The sequence below is a fragment of the Cladophialophora yegresii genome (genome assembly GCF_000585515.1).
Source record: "Cladophialophora yegresii CBS 114405 chromosome Unknown aczIN-supercont1.2, whole genome shotgun sequence".
Classification (NCBI taxonomy): Eukaryota; Fungi; Ascomycota; class Eurotiomycetes; order Chaetothyriales; family Herpotrichiellaceae; genus Cladophialophora; species Cladophialophora yegresii.
Window position 1 is genome coordinate 620,533 of NW_006913046.1, and position 17,939 is coordinate 638,471.

A 17,939-nucleotide genomic window follows, 5' to 3' on the forward strand; every position below is an offset into this window, starting at 1 on the left:
ATGTAAGTGCCAGTACCTACATGTGGTTGGGAGGAGGACTGCAATAAGACTTGGCATGGCAAGCACATCCTCCGCACCATCAGAGGACGGTCGCTCGCGCAAAGAAAATACCATGATCCTGGTTTGTTCGTATTGATCGGTTCGACTTTTTGGAATGATATTCGATGGCGGCGCCGTATTGGAATCGGTCGCAGGAGATATTGGCCACCGACGTCAATACTAGATGTGTAGTCAATACGCAGGAATTCCACTCCGCATCACCTAAGCCTTCCCTTGAACCATAGGCAGGCGCAACTCGAGACCGCCTTGATGCGTATAGACTCCCTTCAGATCTCCCACACTCCGTCGCAAAATCCACTCCTGACTCGTCAACTCCAACTCCTCCTTCTGCGACTCCGGTTGCTTGTCGATGAGCCCGCCCTTGAGCCGCCGCAGAACCACTGCGTCTTCAGGTCGGGAGAAGAACACCAGGCTGTGCCGATCGATCTTGTCTTGTGGCGGAAGTGGAGGGACGACGCGATGAACGTTGGATCGCAACAACCCGGCCGTGAACCTAACGAGGGCATCCCCAAGATTGACTACCGCCGAGCCAGGAACAGGGCGTACGTAGACCCATTCGTTCGTTTCCGGGAGTCGGATCTGCAGTCCACCCAGCCAATTGAAGAGAATGGTGAGGGAGCCAAAGTCAGTATGCTCGCCTAGCTTGGCTTTCTCCTCGCTGAATTTTCCCGGCGCTGTCCTATTGAACCTTATGTGGTCTCCTGATCGCTCCTCAATTCGATGCAATTTCGCGAGGGTTCCTATAGGTAGCTCCAGGTTACGCTCAAGGTGCGTGAACATGAGGTCGATGGCGGCTCGGCAATTCCGGGCGTAACTCGCTAACAGATCCCAGTTTCGCTTGATCAGGTCCGGGCACGGAAGTGGCGTGCAATTGCCGACGAGGTCGTCTTTGCGCATCTAGAGTGACAATCAGCAAGGACGCCAGCCGAAGCAGATGGCAGGTGGGCATATTGACATTATAAGTCTCGTTTCGCTTCACTGAGCCATCCTCCAGCTCTGTTGTACCTAGATGGCGATACCCGAAGAAGGGGTCGATCTTTTCTCGAGCAACTTTGTCCTTCTCCGCATCGGGAAGGTTGTGAAACTCCTTTTGTAGACGGTGCAGTTGTTCGGCTTGTGATACCAGCTTTTCGCCCAGTGAGGAACCTTCCATGCTCAGGTAGAAGAAGCCGAGCTCTTTCGAAGCCTTGAAGAAGGTACGCGACTCGACATCATCGTTGGTTTCGAGCTTACTAAGGGAAATCGAGACCAGTGGTGCGGTTGTCACTCCTTCAGCAAAGGGTGGGTACTGATGGTGTGAGGTCGTGAGAACCATGGCTGTCGCGTGTGTTCGCTTAAGTCTTGGATATGTAGAACTCGTTGGGTATCGTAGCGATGCATGTGCTCATCATGGGAGATGGAATATATGTGAATCTCCTCATCTCTGACGGGTCGCCCCCGCGGATCGAAGACCCCGCTTCAGTCGGCTCAAGATCCGGTGAGCCGGCGAACGCACGACGATCGACGTTGGCGGGCAACTTGCCGAAGCTCCCTCGTATATTATCAGTTGACATCAACGTTGTGGCCTGGTTCTCGTCGGAGCATGAAATGGTATGGACTCCGCATGCTCACCAGTGAAGGACAACGACGGCGGCAACGGATGAACTATTTTGCAGAGTCGATAGCATGTCGGCGCATCTTCGGCACAGAGGTCGTGTCTCAAGGCAGAATTTCTCATCCTCAAGGCATCATATCCAGCTTCAAAAGTGTCGGGTGGATCCGCAAGCGACAGGCACGTGGTCAAGGGCTCGACTGCACCGCATTGTACTGTTCCAGCACCTGGATGCCAGTGTTCGGCTCCAGGCTTGACTTTCCACTCACAGTCGCGGCCGCAGCGAAGGTGGACTTTGTCCGCAACAGCAACATCGCTGGCGATGACATTGTAGTGTCCGGAGCTGAATTCAAGCCTTCTCGAGCACGAAGCGCCCGAGCAGCCCGAGCAATCTTAAACCAGATCCAGGACTAATTATTGTACGACAAGGTCCCGAAAACGTGTCTCGATCAGATGCGAATCTGAACAACGGCAGGAGTGGATTAGCCTAACACGCGAGCGAGCCAATGGCACTTTGTCGTGCTCGGGTCCGAGTATCAACGCCGGCCGAGTTCGCGACAGCCCGACGCCTTACCTCTTACGGTACCCTTTGGTGTCTACGCAGAAACGCAGAGACGGCAGTGGATGCGCGCCACGCAGAACTTGAAGCGCCGCCTGAACGGTAAGTAAAGCCGGAAAAGCATATTCAATGACGCCGTTGACAGCGGGAACATGGCATGGGCGCATGTGACGATAGTGAGTCCGGACCTTTGCCCTGTGTCGCGTGGGTGCCGCGAGCCAAGATACAGTGCTCCCTTCCCTCCACTGTCCCGTTGTTCTTCTCATGTATATAGATGGCTCGGCGCGCCCTCTTGAACCACATATCATCAGTCATCATCGGCTCGCTTTCTATACGCACTTGGCTTTCGAATCTAACAGAAGCCCAATAATTACCAAGGGTCCGATTGATATCGCCGCAGACATACTCTTTCAGAAAACTAGCTAGGAAACACCCGCCCAGCCACTATGTCCGCCGCGGCACAGCTGAAGGTGCTCGTCTCCGGAGCCGGCATCGCGGGCCCGTGTTTCGCATACTGGCTCGCCCGGACACGGCTGCGCACATCCATCACGGTCGTCGAACGCTCACCCACGCCCAGAGTCACGGGCCAGGCGATCGACATCCACGGCCCGGCCATCGAAATCGTCAGGCGCATGCAGCTGCTCGAGGCCATCCGCGCGCGCTACACCACCGAGCAAGGGACCGTGTTTTTGAACTCCGCGGGAAAACCCGTCGTGCAGTTCGACGCCGGCGAGACGTTCACGGCCGAGTACGAGATCTTGAGAGCGGACTTGTCGGAACTGTTTCTCGACGCGACGAAACCGTTCGACAATATCCGGTACAAGTACGGCGACAGTATCGCGTCGGTGGACCAAACCAGCGACGAGAGTTGCGTCAGGGTGAAATTTGCCAGCGGGGAGGAAGATATCTTTGATGTAATCGTCGCGGCGGACGGGGCCGCGTCGAGGACGCGGCCGATGATTATGAATGCGCAATCAGTCAAGCATAAGCGTCAACAACTACATTATGGCAGTGACGCAAAGGTAAACCAGTCTGTGACCAAGGACAAGCAAGACGATACCAACACGGAATTTGAAAAGTCCAAGGGCGCCTCGTTCAACTTCCTGGGCATGTATACTGCGTTTTTCAGCATCTCCAGCCTCCCCAACGATTCGCGAATGTGGCAGATCTACAGCCTGCCCAAGGGGTTGTCCATGATGATCCGCCCGCACCGGAACCCGGCCACCATGGGCGCGTACTTGTCCATCACGATGCCGCAGCGCGGGGTCCGCTCGCCCGAAATCGACGCCGCCATGGACGAGGGCGTGGCGGAGACCAAGAAGATGCTGCACAGGTACTTTGACGGTTGCGGGTGGGAGGCCGAGCGTGTGATGGAGGGCATGGACCGCGCGGACGACTTCTACGCGTCCGGCGCCGTGCAGGTCAAGCTGCCGAAATGGACGAACGGGCGGGGCGTGTTGCTTGGCGACACGGCCTGGGCGACTTTTGGGGCTGGGACCACGCTGGCCATTGGGGGCGCTTACATCCTCGCTGGCGAACTGGCGAAGATTCAGAGCAGTGCAGATATACCTCGGGCGCTGGAGAGATACGAAGAGGTCTTTCGTCCCATCTACGCAAAGATGGATGACTTGATTCCCGGGTTTCCTCAGATCATGTTCCCGCAGACTAATTGGGGTATCTGGACCCGGGACTCGGTATTGTGGTTCTGCAGCAAGACGAAGATGTACAAGCTGCTTGCCATGGGGCCGGGGGTACATTGGGACCTGCCTTCTTACGACTGGGTGGATACTGAGGAGTCAGGAATGGTGAAGGTGAAGTCATTGGGATAAGCAGTGTTTGTACCAGCATGGCCAAGGCGCTAGGGCAGGAATCCATCCCAGAAGACTTACGCGAGATGCGAGGCTCCAGAGGACAGGGGTGTATTCATAGACATGACTCCAGTCCGGGTAGGATAGGACGGTAATCGATCTGTTTCAACTTACGTTCTGATCCCTTGTATCTGCTGAAAGCTCTGCAAAAGACAACCGCTTTGAGGACATCGGGATCCAGTAGCTGACAGGAAGACGACCGCCTTCGGAATTTCTGCCAAGGATCCTGGCATGCCTGGGCCGCTCGATAGGTCTGTGTTTTTGACTCCGCAGGAAGTTCCAGGGCTGTAAGAACGGTGTATCTAAATATCATCAGCAAAGACGGTGCGTGTGCAGAGACGCAGGCATGATATCGCAAAGTCGAGAAGAGAGCGATCTGTCTAACTTCTTCATGAGGTGCTTGACGAGGTGACAAAGAGTGTTGGCATAATCATGGGATCTTTATAACCGGTAGTTCATCTCTTGGACCCAGCTACTTTACATCCCTATCTTTCTTTGTTTCCCTACACGGTACCGAACACCCTGCAAAGCGTGGCCTGGACAGATATCACCGAAAGCTAGTTGACATCTACTCCTTGGCACCGTGAATGAAGACTCTCTCCTCTAGAGGCTTGAAGGTCTTGGGGTAGGTGTCGGCGGCAGGCTTGCCGAATACCAGTTGAGCCTTCAAGCTCCAGTTCTGCGGGACGTTCCAGGTCGAGGCAATCTTCTCGTCGATCAAGGGGTTGTAATGTTGCAGGTTGGCGCCGAAGCCTTCCTTCTCAAGAGCAGTCCACACTATGACGCTTAGTCAGCATCCTTCTCGACCACGGATGGGCAGCGGTATCATAGAACGACGCCCGTCAAACGGTTGGGGATGAATACTTACAGACATACTGGTGCATGGCGTTGGTGTGCTCGCTCCATTGCGGGAACTTATCGGCATATAGCGGATATTGTTCCTGCAACTTGGCGACGTCCTTTGGCTCTTCGTAGAACAGGATTGTGCCATAACCCGCCTTGAAGCCATTGAGCTTCTGCTCGGACGTTGGCCATGCCTCTGGAGGTGCGACGGATTTAATGATGGGGATGACGATATCGCCCCACAATTTCTTGTGCTCTTCATTCAACAGGACAACCACGCGGGTGGATTGCGAGTTGAAAGAGCTGGGCACGTGTGTGACGGCAGCGTCAACAATCTCGTGAATCCTCTTGTCTGAGATGGGAGATTCACCAGAGAGCTGATAATATGTGCGGCGCGACTTGACGGCGTCGAAGAAACTGTCTGACGACATCTTGCTGGTTGATGACGTGAATTGACGGGTTTGTGGAATGTTCGTCTGTACGCTGGCGAGTGGTGTTGTTGATTTTGTCAAGGGTCGTGAAAGAGGTGAGAGTGAGGTGCAGGTGAGATGCGCAGATCGGGATCTTAAGTATTTGTACGTCTGAGGCGCTGGCAAACGCATTTTTTCTGCCGAATTTTTCAATGTCTATCGAAATCGAATTATAGTGCAATGTAGATGGCAGCGATATGCGGGTCAAATGTGGCCGATGTCTGGCATGATCGAATAGACTGTCGCAGATGATTCTCGAACTTGGGTTGTACCACAGCCGGGGCTCATTACAGGTGGAGCGCATCGGCGAGGCTGGAGCCAGTTCCGCGATTTGTCATTTGTGGTTGGTGATGATGTCGTAAGCATCATGGTTGCGTCAAGCGAGGGAAGAAAGTGCTGGGCATCGAGGATAAAGCAAGCGACAGCATCTCGCGCTGCGTGCCCGGGCCTCACCCTACGCTGAGCGTCTGCTGAGTTGTGATCGATCCGAGAGCCACAATGTGGAGCCGTGCGAGGCTCCTTCCTCGTCGCGCTTCGGCAGTTGCTGGTCTGTGATCCTCCGTCTCCTACCGAACATGCTGCCAATCCTCGTTGTCGATGCCGACTGCTGGTCACGCCGCAGAGCTTCTTGTCGTCCCTTCGATAGTCGATGTCGCTGTCGACCTTGATGTTTGGGGTCCATATCAATGTACTGCGTAGATAGATTGTGACCGGCGAGACGCCAAAGTCAGTGGCCACCGAAATTTGTGTGTGACTGGAAAGAGATGCCCTGGATAGATTGAGTCCACCTTTCAAGCAAACTGCATTCTCCCTGTCATAGAAGTGACTTCTCGAAAACATAAGAATGAGCGCGAATAGAGAGAGAGGCCGCTACTGTGGTACACCATAGCAGATCGAGATTATATATTTCCGGATCTCATCTTTTTATATTTGGCTCACTCGGTCAAATTTCGTGGCAATTCCTGCACCGACGAACAAAACAGGGAAATGTGAGACGTCAGATTTTGCTTGGAGGTAGCCTGTCGCTGCTGCAAGTAAAAGAACTTCTCGAAGAATGGTCTCTATTTTCAACCGTGAAAGAATATAGACACTGCAAGCTGCTACACTAGCTTTACCTATCCACAATCTCATCATGCAAGGCTGGAGCTCAGCGGGCAACGGCTGTGGCAGAAGACAATCTACTCGCGTCCGCGTCGTTCTGACCTGTTGAAGTCGAGGTTGCAAGACTCCAACCGGCAGCATCTGGATTATCTCCACTCGCTGGCTGCATATCATCAGCTGCTGTTTCATGCTATGAACTCTTCTCTGGGTCCGCCGCTGCGGGATTGCTGGGCGTAGTCGCCAAGCTCCCGTTCGTTCGACTTCTCCTGCTTCGGACCTCCAGATCATGGTGTGCCCGACTCCTTGTTGCATGCAGCGCGGCCATATTTGCTTCGTGGTCGCTGTCATCGCTGGTGTTCTCCTCGTCCACGGGTTTCTTAATCTGCATGGTAGGGGCGAACTTGGATTTCTGTCGGAGCCTTTTGCCAAAGAAGTAAAACAAGACCGGAATCGGAACACAGAGCGCAGCAATACAGCCAAGAAGTGTCCCTGCCCATTCGATTCCGAGGTTGTTGAACATCTGTCGGGAAAATAGTGGGAAGCCGGCGGCGAGGCACGATCGAAGGAACGTGTTTGCTGCGATGGCGGAGGCCGCGCTGGAACAGAGTTAATTGATACCACAGGGAAGAACGGGGTCAAACTTACAACATGAGATAGGAGTCGATCAAGTAGTTGAAGCAGCAGATGAAGATGGCCAACAGCCCGAAGCCTGTAAATAGACCAGACAGAGTAGGGACAATCCAGTGGATTGACTCCTTGTACCCGGTCCAGCCAAACCAAAATAGACCCGCTGCGAATAAGACGCCGCCAATCATGACGGGTGGGAGTCGCCATTCCGGCACGGGGATCCCTCCGTTCGCTGCAAGCTTTTTGTTGTAGTTCTTCGAGTCCCAAATGATATAGCCCGCCACTATAAAGATACCACAGACCATCCCAAAGAAAGGGAGACCTGCCACACCGGGTGTAATATGATGGACACCCTGAAAGACCAGCGGGTACGCCGTCAAGAAGCAGTACAGCAGACCGTAGATGAAGGACATGTAGCATGTGATGGCCAGAATAATGGGTTCAGAGATGAGAAGTCGGAGGGGGCGGGAAAAATTCTTAGTCACCAGTTCCCCAAAGTCCACTTCGACTTCCTCTTGTTTCGCATGAATGCCCCAGTTCTTCGTTCGACGACGTAGTTCGGCGGCCTTATTGACCAAGACAACGGGCGCATAGGATTCATGAATGAAAACGGCGTGCAGAACGACTGCCACTGAGCCCATAATGCCTGGAATATACAAGTTCCAGCGCCATCCTAGGGCTGATGATTTGTTGATGAAGCCTCCGATGAAAGGGCCAAGCATGGGACCCATGAAGACCATTGAAGAAAATATCACAATGGCGGTGCCTCTCTGAGTATTGTCAAACATGTCGGCGAACACGGCAGCAACCACGGCCAACGGGCATGATCCGAAGAAGCCCGTGAAGAACCGGCAGATCATGACTGTCTGAAGATCCTTTGCTGCCGCGCAACCGAAGCAGAAGACGGAAAAGCCAAACATTGCGATCATGATTGGTAGTTTTCGGCCTGAATACCGCTTGTCAGCAAGCCCCTTTGTGACGGATCTGAGAGACCGTACCTTGCAATTCTGAGAAAGGTCCCCAAATCAGAGGTCCAAATGCATATCCCAGTACATACAGAGACGTGCTCAAGGTGGCTACCTCAGCAGAAACTCCGAAGTGGGCCGCTACGCTGTAGGTAGAGGCGGAAAAGATGGAGGAGGTGAAGGTACTGCACAGACACACGTATGCCAGAATCGCGCCCATGTAGAATCTGTGATACGGTTAGCGCTTAGCCAATCCCATTATCTCTTCGGTCCACTCACTTTCTCTTCAATGGCCAATTTTGAGGATGTAGAGGGTCATCTTTCCCATCGAACTCGACTACGTACGCCTCCTGTGGTGGGAGATCCGGCGGATATGGTTTACCACCTCCAAACTCAGGCAAAGGCCTCGTGTCCGTCTTTGACTTCACACTAGCACCCACTGTCTGGATATGCTGCAAACGATGTGTTTCCGTTCTAAGGTCTTCAATTGGATGTGTCCTTGTCCTTGCAGCCCGATATGGAGGCATATTCGCACTTGAGGTGCCCGCCGTAGCTATCCTATCCATATCAGGCGTCGAGTCGGTACTGGATGTAGACGAGCTGGATCCTATTGATCGTTGAGATCTTTGACTGCGCAATGACCGGCGCTCCTTGCTCTCGTGGGACCATTGTCGCGTGGCCTGGACCTCCGCCCTCTCCATCTCTCGATCGACGATGTCCATGATTGCAAGCTGCTAAAATTGTTGCTCTTGCTCCTTGACCCAGATATTGGGCTGTTTGTACTGCCTGGGAGGCTCGTTGGGGCTCGCGGTCGACGACGGCAGGCGGCCGCCGTTCTACTCCGTGGCGCTGTGTAAGGGGAACCGTGCGGTAGGATCCTCGTGCACACAGTAAGCCGACAGTGAGGTGACGGACCCGGAGCCAAATCCGCTGGTGGGACAGAAGCGAGGGTAAGAGTCACACGAGCGACGGGTGAACGATACGCAAGGTTGAGGTTGTACGATTGGAAGAGAGGCGCAAACGAAGGGAATTCGAGTTTTATCCAAGCCTGGAGTTGATCGACTTAGGTGCGTAACAGAAAGTTGCCAATGGATGTAATGGGAAAAGAGTGTCTATGATGCTTCACGGCCGCAACATTGCAGCGTGGTAAAGCTTTCAGTCGAAGCAGAAAGCGGAGCCCGTGATGACAACACGGATGGGATGGGCATCCCATTGCCGAACTATGACATCGCACCCGCTCGCGCCCCGCATAAGCCCGTGCTCTCCCAATCGAGGTGCCCAGAAAACAAGCAACAGCCAGCGCGGATTTAAACCACGAGATTGCCGGGTGCCTTGGGGATTCGCGCTCTCCCAACAGATATGATTTGCGCGTGCGAGTACGGCCATCCATAATGGCGCCCTGCACATCTGCGGAAAAACTCTCAACATCGCCAATGTTTTGCCGAGTTAATCGACAGAAAGGCCAACTACTGCGCCCCAAATGCATGCTGAATCATCTGGTGTAACCGCTTGCTGCTGTAGGATTGCGGCGTGCGCTGACTTCTATCTCCCTCTCATGGACTAGCCGCTGACAAAGCTACATGTGGACCAGAACAACTGAAGAGCACGGAACGATCGCAGGACATTTGCATAGTTCACCAGAACTCTGAACTAAACCCCTGTTCGCGTAACCATGCGGCCGGGCGCCTGCGGCATTGAACGATAGTGTCCAAAAGAAGCACGATCTAAAGCGACATTCGTTGGTTGAGTTACCTCAACACACCCTGCACAAATTCTAGAGCCCTTCAACCTCTCGAAGCTCCGTTGTCAAATGGTTCCGACGTCGAATCTCTGACCACCGGCTGTAAGTGCCTGCTTCAAGTGTGTTTATCTTGCGGGTGAATCCGCTTGGAAGACCCAGGATTACAGGTTCCCAACCCTCCGCACTCTCCTCCCTGGTACGATCCCGACCAACAGGAATCATCTGGACACTCTTCCATTTGTACAGTACCACGGTGAGAGCAAGCGTGAGTGCCATCAGAACACCAGCGACGATGCCAGCGGACTGTTCTGCACCATATCTTCGTTCCACGCGACCACCAATTCCTGTGGCGACGGCGCCAAATACAAACATGAGGAACTGAGTCACTGCAACGCCAGCACTAACTCGTGGATAGCAGGAAAAGTTGGTTCTTTGCTCTCGGATGCGCCCCGTGATGGATTTTCGAGCCGGACGACCAGTCATGCCCGGTTGCAAGTCTGATGTATCGAACGTACCCATCAGTAAAGCAAAACACTCTGCGATTGCTAGGTTCGCGCCGAAACCAACAAGACCCGCAAAAATGCACGGCACTGCGATTGGAAACGGCGGGTCTCTGGAGGAGAGTGCGTATCCGATTGCTGTGAGCGGCAGGAACAGTGTGTACAACAATCGTCGTACAGTATGCGAAGACCAGACCATTGCCTTTTGGAATGTCATGCTGTCGGTCCGAGATGGGTGGTAACGAGAACGACTGAACCAGGAACCAGTCTGAAAAGGTATTGCAGATACTGACCCGAGAGCGAGAGAGAAGACGCAGACACCGACTTCGTTTGCGTGCAACCGGTACTGAGTCGAGGCCAGGGCGCCCAGCAACTGCTGATATTAGTGAGAGCCATATTCAACAATGCGCGTAACTGACCATGATCACTAGGATGAATTGCGCATAGACCCAAGCGCCATAGATTGACAGCACCAAAAAGCCTGGCTGCTTGACCATGCGCCAGCTCAACCGGATACCTGCAAGAACCTCCTCGCCCCACCAGTAGGGCCCATTCCCGGTGAGATGGAACTTAATCTCGCCACGAGCAACCCTGCTGAAGCTGCCTCCTTCTCCAGTGATCTCCGCAATGGTTCGACGGAAGGCAGATCGACGCACTTCCGGTGCCATGACGTTGAGCAGGGTTACAAGCATCAGCAGCAGCGACGAAACCCAGAAGCCCCAGTCCACAGACGTGCCGTTGATGATAGTCGCCCCTAACAAGAAGCCAATACTGATTGTGCCAAGAGAGCAGGAGGACCAGAATCCTAGCCACAACCCCATCCCTCCACCATGTCTGCGAACATCGTACGGGTTGCCTTGTTCCTGCGACTCGTCACTCTGCAGGGACGCGCCAAAGACATCCAACAACGTCGCGAAATTATTGATGTTGGCAAATCCGAGAGCAAAGCCCGATATACCACGGGACAAAAGCAGTACGATGCGGTACCGCCCTACGTGCGGATCTCTGAAAGAGAGTACCATGATCCCCTGAGGTATCTGTAAGCACAATGCTGATGCCAGGGAAACGAGCGTGTACAGTTTCCTTCCGTGCAGGAGAGGCAGGGGCCAGAAGATCAAGGTGGAAATGGCCAAGCCGATGTAAAGGCACACATTCCCAAGGATTACCTGTCGGTTGACGTCGACAATCACGTATTGGATTGCGGGTACTTCTCCTGCATATATGCCGAGGAGTATACCGATGCAGGCGGTGTTGATGCAGCTCATCCATGCAGCGAAACGCTTCCGCGAGCCCGGCCAGTTTCGTGCTACAGGAGCATGATGACAAGTACTGTGAACGTTCAAGTCGTCTGGGCTCTTAGCTATATCGACATGGCGTGCACCCTTGAGGTCGATCTTGTAATCTGGGGATGCCGCTGGATGCGCCATGTTGATGCTCACATGTCGGGAAGGGACTCCAAACATATCGCTGAAGTGTCTTTCATGACCCGATCGGGGTGTTGAGAGCAGCGGCTCCTTGTCTTCCTCGAAGTGAACCTTCAGCTTGTCGCTATTCAACTGAATGGCAGGTGTGGGCAGTGGCATATGAGGTCGGCTCTCGTCATCGGGTCTTGCAGAAGTGGTCCGAGGTCCGATTTGAGGAGGTGAGAGAAAGAGGCTCTTTGCTCCAGGGGAACTCGGGCTCGCCTCAATTGATGTTCTGCTTCGTACCAGTTTTGGCCTTTTGTCGTACATGGGCTCCGCGACCGGTTCGGGTGGTAGGACGAGCAAATCATCAGCGCTACAGGGACCCTGACAGCGAACTGTCTCGACTTCCTTCTCCTTCTGGTCCTGAGGGTACGGCGACTTGGGCGAAGATGGTTTCGAACTCGGCGATTCGCTGTTCGATGTGGGATCTGGCTCGGTCGCTTTCGAAGAAACTTCCTCGAGGTACTGGCTAATCTTCTTTGCAAGACCCAAAGTTGGACGACGCGCCAAATTCTGGCGTGTCTCGTCCGGTAAGGATTGGTCGACAGGAGCCCCTGCTGTTTCAGCAAGCTCGACGGCTTCTGCCACAAGACGTTCTAGATCACGAATAGTTCGAGCCATGCTCTGGGACAGAATCACACCAGCATCGTCGTCAGATTCTTCTCCTCTGGCGCCATCTTCATGACCGAGGCGTGTGCTTTTAGAGCGAGTGGTCGAAGCAGCATTCCCACTGGGACGCTTAGCCGGTCTGCTGTTGGCGGAAGTCATGGACATCAACGGAGTACGTGTCAATGAGCGAGGGTAGAAGCTTCTTCGTTATGCGGGATGAAAGAAGAGTGTTGTTAGGCCGGTTTCAAAGCGGTGGTAAAAAGATACATGCGAGGTATCGGGGTAGAAAAGGAACCTTTGAAGGAAGAAAGAATAACAGCATAGTCAGTGAGAGAACATCTCGAGACGCTGAGAAGACCTCAGGTAATTGCCTCAACGAACAGTGGCTGCGCCTACCATTATTAAGACTGCCATATAAATGCACTTCCTGCCTGTATTAAACACGGTGATTGCGGCTGCGTTGCTCCTGACCTCTGCTTACCCATTTATCGGGCAAAGCTTGGAAGAGCTTGACTTTGGACAGCGACATAGGCATGAAGCTGCTTTCTCGGCGCGTGACGAACCCGGATTCAATAATTCTCATTCTGATCTGGTATTGAATGCAGGATGCATCTATTGTGCTGCGGATAGAGAAGTTGCGAGCCGTGTCCAGTGTACTCAGAAGAGCACAAGAGACCATGGCCAGAGTCTGCACTGGTGTGTCCAGCGACGGCATGACGAGAATCAAGTGCCACAACCCAGCCACTCACCCACCACCCCGTTCACCCCTCATTGTCGGAATGCTCTTTTCTCAACTTTCTTCTCAACTGCATTGTGATTTTCAGTACTCGTCCGCTGTAAGATTCACATGGTAATTGTCACTCAGACGCAAGAGTGTGCAGAGACTTCCCCCACCCACAGGAGCCTCCGTGTCAGGAGCCTCGAGTTTTCGGCCAGCCGCCAAAAGATGAGAGCAACGTCAATTCCTTTGTCTCGAATTGAAGCATTCTTACTTCGACACCAACAATGTCTTCGACCAACACCCGTCCATTACCACGGAGACTCTCTTTGTGTATGGCAGAATGGCCGCATTGTTTGTCAACGCTGTCTATTGTTTCCTACGATCCCATCGTCATTCCCGAGGACAAAGCACCGTCTTCCTTTCCTGAGTGCCTTTCCCCCTCGACTGACTGCTTATAAGCAATGTCCTCCTCTTCAGTGTTCGAGTGTGGTAGCATTGGCTGATCTTGATTTCCAGAGGAACTTACATTGCGAGACCACTAACCATGCCTTATCGGAGAGAGGCCAGGGTTCCGGACAGCGGTTCTGCTGAGCCAGGCACCGGTGGACCGACGATGTCTTACAGTCTCCCACTTAGCTCGATTGCGGACCTTGCTGAGCAACTCCGTGCTCGAAGCGAGTCCGAGGATGAAGCTGAAGATCTCGCGCTCGTATCTGGCAGGGACAGCTGCGCTCTTTTCGACGATGGTGATGGCTCGCCGACTTCCTCTGGTCTCTCCCCCTCGTCGTCCTCTTCAAGTTCAGAACGTGAAGGTGAGTGGGAGGATGAGTGGAACAGCTTCCAAGCGGCTTACGCTGATCACGCCCTCTCTTTCTGGAACAATGATGACCCTTTCTACTTTGTCAGTTCCGTTCCAGGGGATGTCGGCAGCACTTATGACTCCGGAACACCAGTTGTCGGTCCAGGCACTGGACCTGGATATCTGAACAATGCTGCATTCAACACGAATGCGGGCGTATCTCTCAACACCTCCCCTTATGCCGGTTCCTTGTATGTCGACTCTGCTGATCAAAACTCCGACCAAGAGCAAGCACACGTTGGTACTCTCTGGCCAACCATAACCCCATTTCCGCCACGATCAACAATCCAACGGCAACGCAGAGGCAGACAGCTAAAGGAGGCCTGTGACGGTGGACTCCAAATGCGGATTCTTGCGCATTGGAATCAGCACCAACACAATGAGTTGCTGGCTGCCAGAGCACGCGCTCAGAAGGGAAAGGCAGCAAGGGCAGAGGAGTTGAAGCAGAGAGTCATGGTGGTCGAGTATCTCCACCAAGACACAAAGAAAACAGATGGCCTTCATCTAGGTAAGCCCGAGGACAAAACAGTTGGAGGGTACGGTACAGTCATCCGCGAGACCTTTGAGATGATCAAGCACTTGTCAACCGCAAAGCGAGGTATGACAGATCAAGCGGGATAAGCCCTCAGGTCGGCCACATTCCACCACCCCCTGATTAGAGGTACTGTAACGCCATGCAAGCCATGCGGCAGGGCCCGAACCCTCGTGATAGTTGAGACAAGAATGAGATATTATTATTGCCAATTCAGACATAATCATCTGCTGATTGTATGGTGGCGCTGCTGCTGGAGTCTACGCCGTCTAGCTGGAACCACCGGTAATCCCATGCTGTCACAGGTAGCATGTGCTACGAACATTGAATCCACGTAGCCCGCTTCGGTCCGCAAATAGGGCCGGGCGAGAGCCACTCCAAACGTTACTCGTACATGGCCACCAGCCCTAAGCGGCCACGCGGCTTAGACGAGAGCGCTAGTGGTTACACAATCCGCTTACCTCGTACTGTGTATTCACACATGATGGGTGCGTGGAGATGACAACACCGGATGCGCCTTCCGCAAACCGACGGAATGCTGCCCCGTGTGACGAGAAGGAAGTTCGTTCCGACAGTTCGGTTCTGTCATCAGACGTCACAATGGAATCCGAGCGCAATCACTCCGTAGCGAGACTCAATCACTTCAGCTTGCGTTCAAGGAGAGTTTATCGTTAACATCAGTAAAGGCAGCAGTCCTTGCATACTCTTTCCGAATATGGCGTCCAGCATCAATGACTTCGGCTCGGTTTCCAACGGGCTCGACCGGGCGCAGATCGATGTGGGACCTCGGAACGATGATACGACCGACCCGCGACCCGCGCCCGAGGCGATGGATTACCAAAAACCGTCAATCCGCCAAGCGGTCAAAGATAATCTCCTCTCAGCGGTTGTGCACCCGCGTTACGGTATCAGCAAAATCAAAGCCGCAATCGATGAGAAGCATGAGGCATCGAACAGTCAAACGTACGAGCACCACCACGACCATGCGCCTACACTTGCACCGCCCCCACCAGATAGCTCCGTGGAAAACCAGAGACTAGACAACACCTTCAAAGATAAACCAAAGTTCCCTCCAATCAAGGAGTTTATACACCAGCCAGTCCAGTCTGTCATTTCGACGGTGCAAGACCAACGCGGAAATGACTTCGCCGAGAGTATAGGCAAGGCCGAAATCGCTCACGGCGTAGATGTACAACTTCTACAACAGGCCGACAAGGTCCAGGATGCCTCGAACGAGACCCAGGAAGAAGCCGAATATGAGACCTTCATCCAGATGAAACAGCTCAGGCAAGATTTCTTCGTGCGGTGGACAATTGATCGACACGTGAGGATACTAGGGAGGATAAGAACCTCACCACCACCACCTCCTGCTCGACCGCTGCTGTTCGGCAAGAATAGCACAGAGGACAAGCGACTCGCCTGGACCACATATATTCAGCAGGCAAGTACCCGGCCAAAGGACAATATCATCTTCGACTGACAATTTGCAGCTCCTGAAGTATCAGTGGGAAACAAATGCGCAGAACTATATCGACCCCGAGTTTAAGATGCCTATGCCTGACCGCAAATTGCTGGCATCCAGCGTCGAGCGGCTTATCGTCGACTCCACACCACTGCAGACATATGTAATGAAGCTCCGGAACATATCCCACTGGGAGGACCCACGCGAAAGCTTCGGCTACATGATTCTGTATTTCTTCCTGCTGTTCTACAGTTACATCACTCGCGCTTTGGTACGTATCGATACTGTATTTTCCCGTTGTGGCTAACCGGAGCAGATCCTCTACGTCCTGCTGAAAGTCCTGTACCGACGTTGGCATCCTCCGACTCTGAGACAGATGCGAAAAGCAACCGCCCACTCTGAAGATCAAGATTCTATCGCGCAGAACTTGGGCGAGCTAATCACGCAGTACGGCACTCGTGGCTGGGTCGACCGCGTCATCGAACAAGCCGGGCCGGCGGTATTTGACTGGTTGGAGCGCCTTGCGGACATTCTGGAGATGACACAGAAGTACGTGTGGTTCCACCCTGCTCCGATCCGCTCATGGTGGCGTCTCTGAGCCCTTGCACTGATCCCTTCTCCCAGTTTCTACGAATGGCGGAATCCGCGCTACACGGCTGTGACACTAAGCTTTCTGTTTACCGGCCTCGTTATCATTACCCTGACGCCAACTTGGCTCCTGGTCCAGATGAGTTTTCTTGGCTGTGGAGTAATGTTCTTCATCTTGACACCAATCGGCGTCCGGTATCCTCGGTATCGACTGCTTGCCAGCCCAATAACTTGGCTGTTATGGAAGAGCCCTACTCACGGTAAGCCGGTTTCACCCCTTATTTGTTGACCCGCAAGGTCCAGTCACGGCTGACCCTAGATGATCAGCGGAATGGGCCGTCTCTCGTCTTCAGAGCGAAGCCCACCAGTACCTCACGTCGGACAAAACCCTCAGTACAATCGACAAGAACACCCATCTCATAGGCACCTACACGTGTAAAGACCACAATGACGTCCAAGGGAAGCTCGTCGTCATGATGACGTCCGTTTCTTTCGCGCCAAAACGCTCGGGGAATCGCCTCAATTTGACCCAGAGCTCGCGTTCTGCAAACAAGGACAAGGACACCCATGGATGGAGCCTATTATTCGACGACATCAAGGAGATTCACAAGATCACCGAGCAGAACAGCCATGGCGGAGAGGAGGCAGGGCTGCAGTTTGTGCTGTACGAAGGAGAGAAGAGAACGGTCATGCACTTGGCGCGTAGGGATGAGGTCTTCAGCCAGATCGTGGGCTTCAGCGAACTGGAATGGAAGAGGTGTGGCTGAAGAGTGACGGCGGCGAGTCGACAGACAGAGAATCGCGAGCTGTTTTGGGTCATGGGTAGGAGTTCTGGACCGCCGAGCGCCTTGGGGCCTGAGCAAGGAGTTCTGGACGATTGATACTGCATACCGACGCAGCATGTACGAATCACAACTGGCAACCCTGTACGAGTATGACTACTGGAAAGTTGAATAGCCGTCGGGAGCTGGGGCATTACTCATATCCTTATGAATCACGAATTCCATTCACTTTGTTACTACAGTACTTCCAGCTCTCAATTTTGTTCAGTCTTCACGACGCGTGATAAAGCTAGAACTTGAAAGGGAGCGGCGTTCAGCTACAGCATCGAAGCATTTCTCGTGCTCCCATCCTCCGCCCTCTCTCTCTTACTGTCACTGTTCACCGCCTCAGCCTCACCCATATGGGTGTTTCACCGCAAACGCTGCGCTCTTATTGGCCGGATGACGACTTGCACAACAAACGCCTAAACTGCGCCGAGGGCACTCTTTCCATACAGTTAGACATCTCTGTCTTGGAATTCATGCACTATCGTACTGTACTACAACATTAACAGTTGGCTCCACCAGCTCTGCCAATAACGCGCCGTGATACTTA

The 17,939-nt window shown here is 53.4% G+C and overlaps 7 protein-coding genes across 7 annotated transcripts; 3 read left to right on the top strand and 4 right to left on the bottom strand.

Annotated features, from left to right (window-relative positions):
- Positions 1-261: 261 nt before the first annotated feature.
- A1O7_02142 (uncharacterized protein) lies at positions 262-1,375 on the bottom strand (the record flags this gene model as incomplete). Its single annotated transcript, XM_007756177.1, has 2 exons — positions 262-957; positions 1,016-1,375. 2 exons carry the CDS (start codon positions 1,373-1,375, stop codon positions 262-264), a joined length of 1,056 nt encoding a protein of 351 aa, XP_007754367.1.
- A 1,281-nt stretch (positions 1,376-2,656) lies between these two features.
- On the top strand, positions 2,657-4,039 carry A1O7_02143 (uncharacterized protein; the record flags this gene model as incomplete). Its single annotated transcript, XM_007756178.1, has 1 exon — positions 2,657-4,039. One exon carries the CDS (start codon positions 2,657-2,659, stop codon positions 4,037-4,039), a length of 1,383 nt encoding a protein of 460 aa, XP_007754368.1.
- A 607-nt stretch (positions 4,040-4,646) lies between these two features.
- On the bottom strand, positions 4,647-5,352 carry A1O7_02144 (uncharacterized protein; the record flags this gene model as incomplete). The annotated part of the gene is made up of 2 exons (XM_007756179.1): positions 4,647-4,855; positions 4,947-5,352. 2 exons carry the CDS (start codon positions 5,350-5,352, stop codon positions 4,647-4,649), a joined length of 615 nt encoding a protein of 204 aa, XP_007754369.1.
- Positions 5,353-6,682: 1,330 nt separating this feature from the next.
- Positions 6,683-8,806, bottom strand: A1O7_02145 (MFS transporter, DHA1 family, multidrug resistance protein; the record flags this gene model as incomplete). The annotated part of the gene is made up of 4 exons (XM_007756180.1): positions 6,683-7,088; positions 7,138-8,065; positions 8,118-8,311; positions 8,364-8,806. 4 exons carry the CDS (start codon positions 8,804-8,806, stop codon positions 6,683-6,685), a joined length of 1,971 nt encoding a protein of 656 aa, XP_007754370.1.
- Positions 8,807-9,858: 1,052 nt separating this feature from the next.
- A1O7_02146 (uncharacterized protein) lies at positions 9,859-12,412 on the bottom strand (the record flags this gene model as incomplete). Its single annotated transcript, XM_007756181.1, has 2 exons — positions 9,859-10,698; positions 10,745-12,412. 2 exons carry the CDS (start codon positions 12,410-12,412, stop codon positions 9,859-9,861), a joined length of 2,508 nt encoding a protein of 835 aa, XP_007754371.1.
- A 1,253-nt stretch (positions 12,413-13,665) lies between these two features.
- Positions 13,666-14,601, top strand: A1O7_02147 (uncharacterized protein; the record flags this gene model as incomplete). The annotated part of the gene is made up of 1 exon (XM_007756182.1): positions 13,666-14,601. The coding sequence occupies one exon, from the start codon at positions 13,666-13,668 to the stop codon at positions 14,599-14,601; it is 936 nt and encodes a 311-aa protein (XP_007754372.1).
- A 626-nt stretch (positions 14,602-15,227) lies between these two features.
- Positions 15,228-17,329, top strand: A1O7_02148 (uncharacterized protein; the record flags this gene model as incomplete). The annotated part of the gene is made up of 5 exons (XM_007756183.1): positions 15,228-15,836; positions 16,003-16,245; positions 16,291-16,523; positions 16,599-16,822; positions 16,890-17,329. 5 exons carry the CDS (start codon positions 15,228-15,230, stop codon positions 17,327-17,329), a joined length of 1,749 nt encoding a protein of 582 aa, XP_007754373.1.
- Between the last annotated feature and the right edge of the window lie 610 nt (positions 17,330-17,939).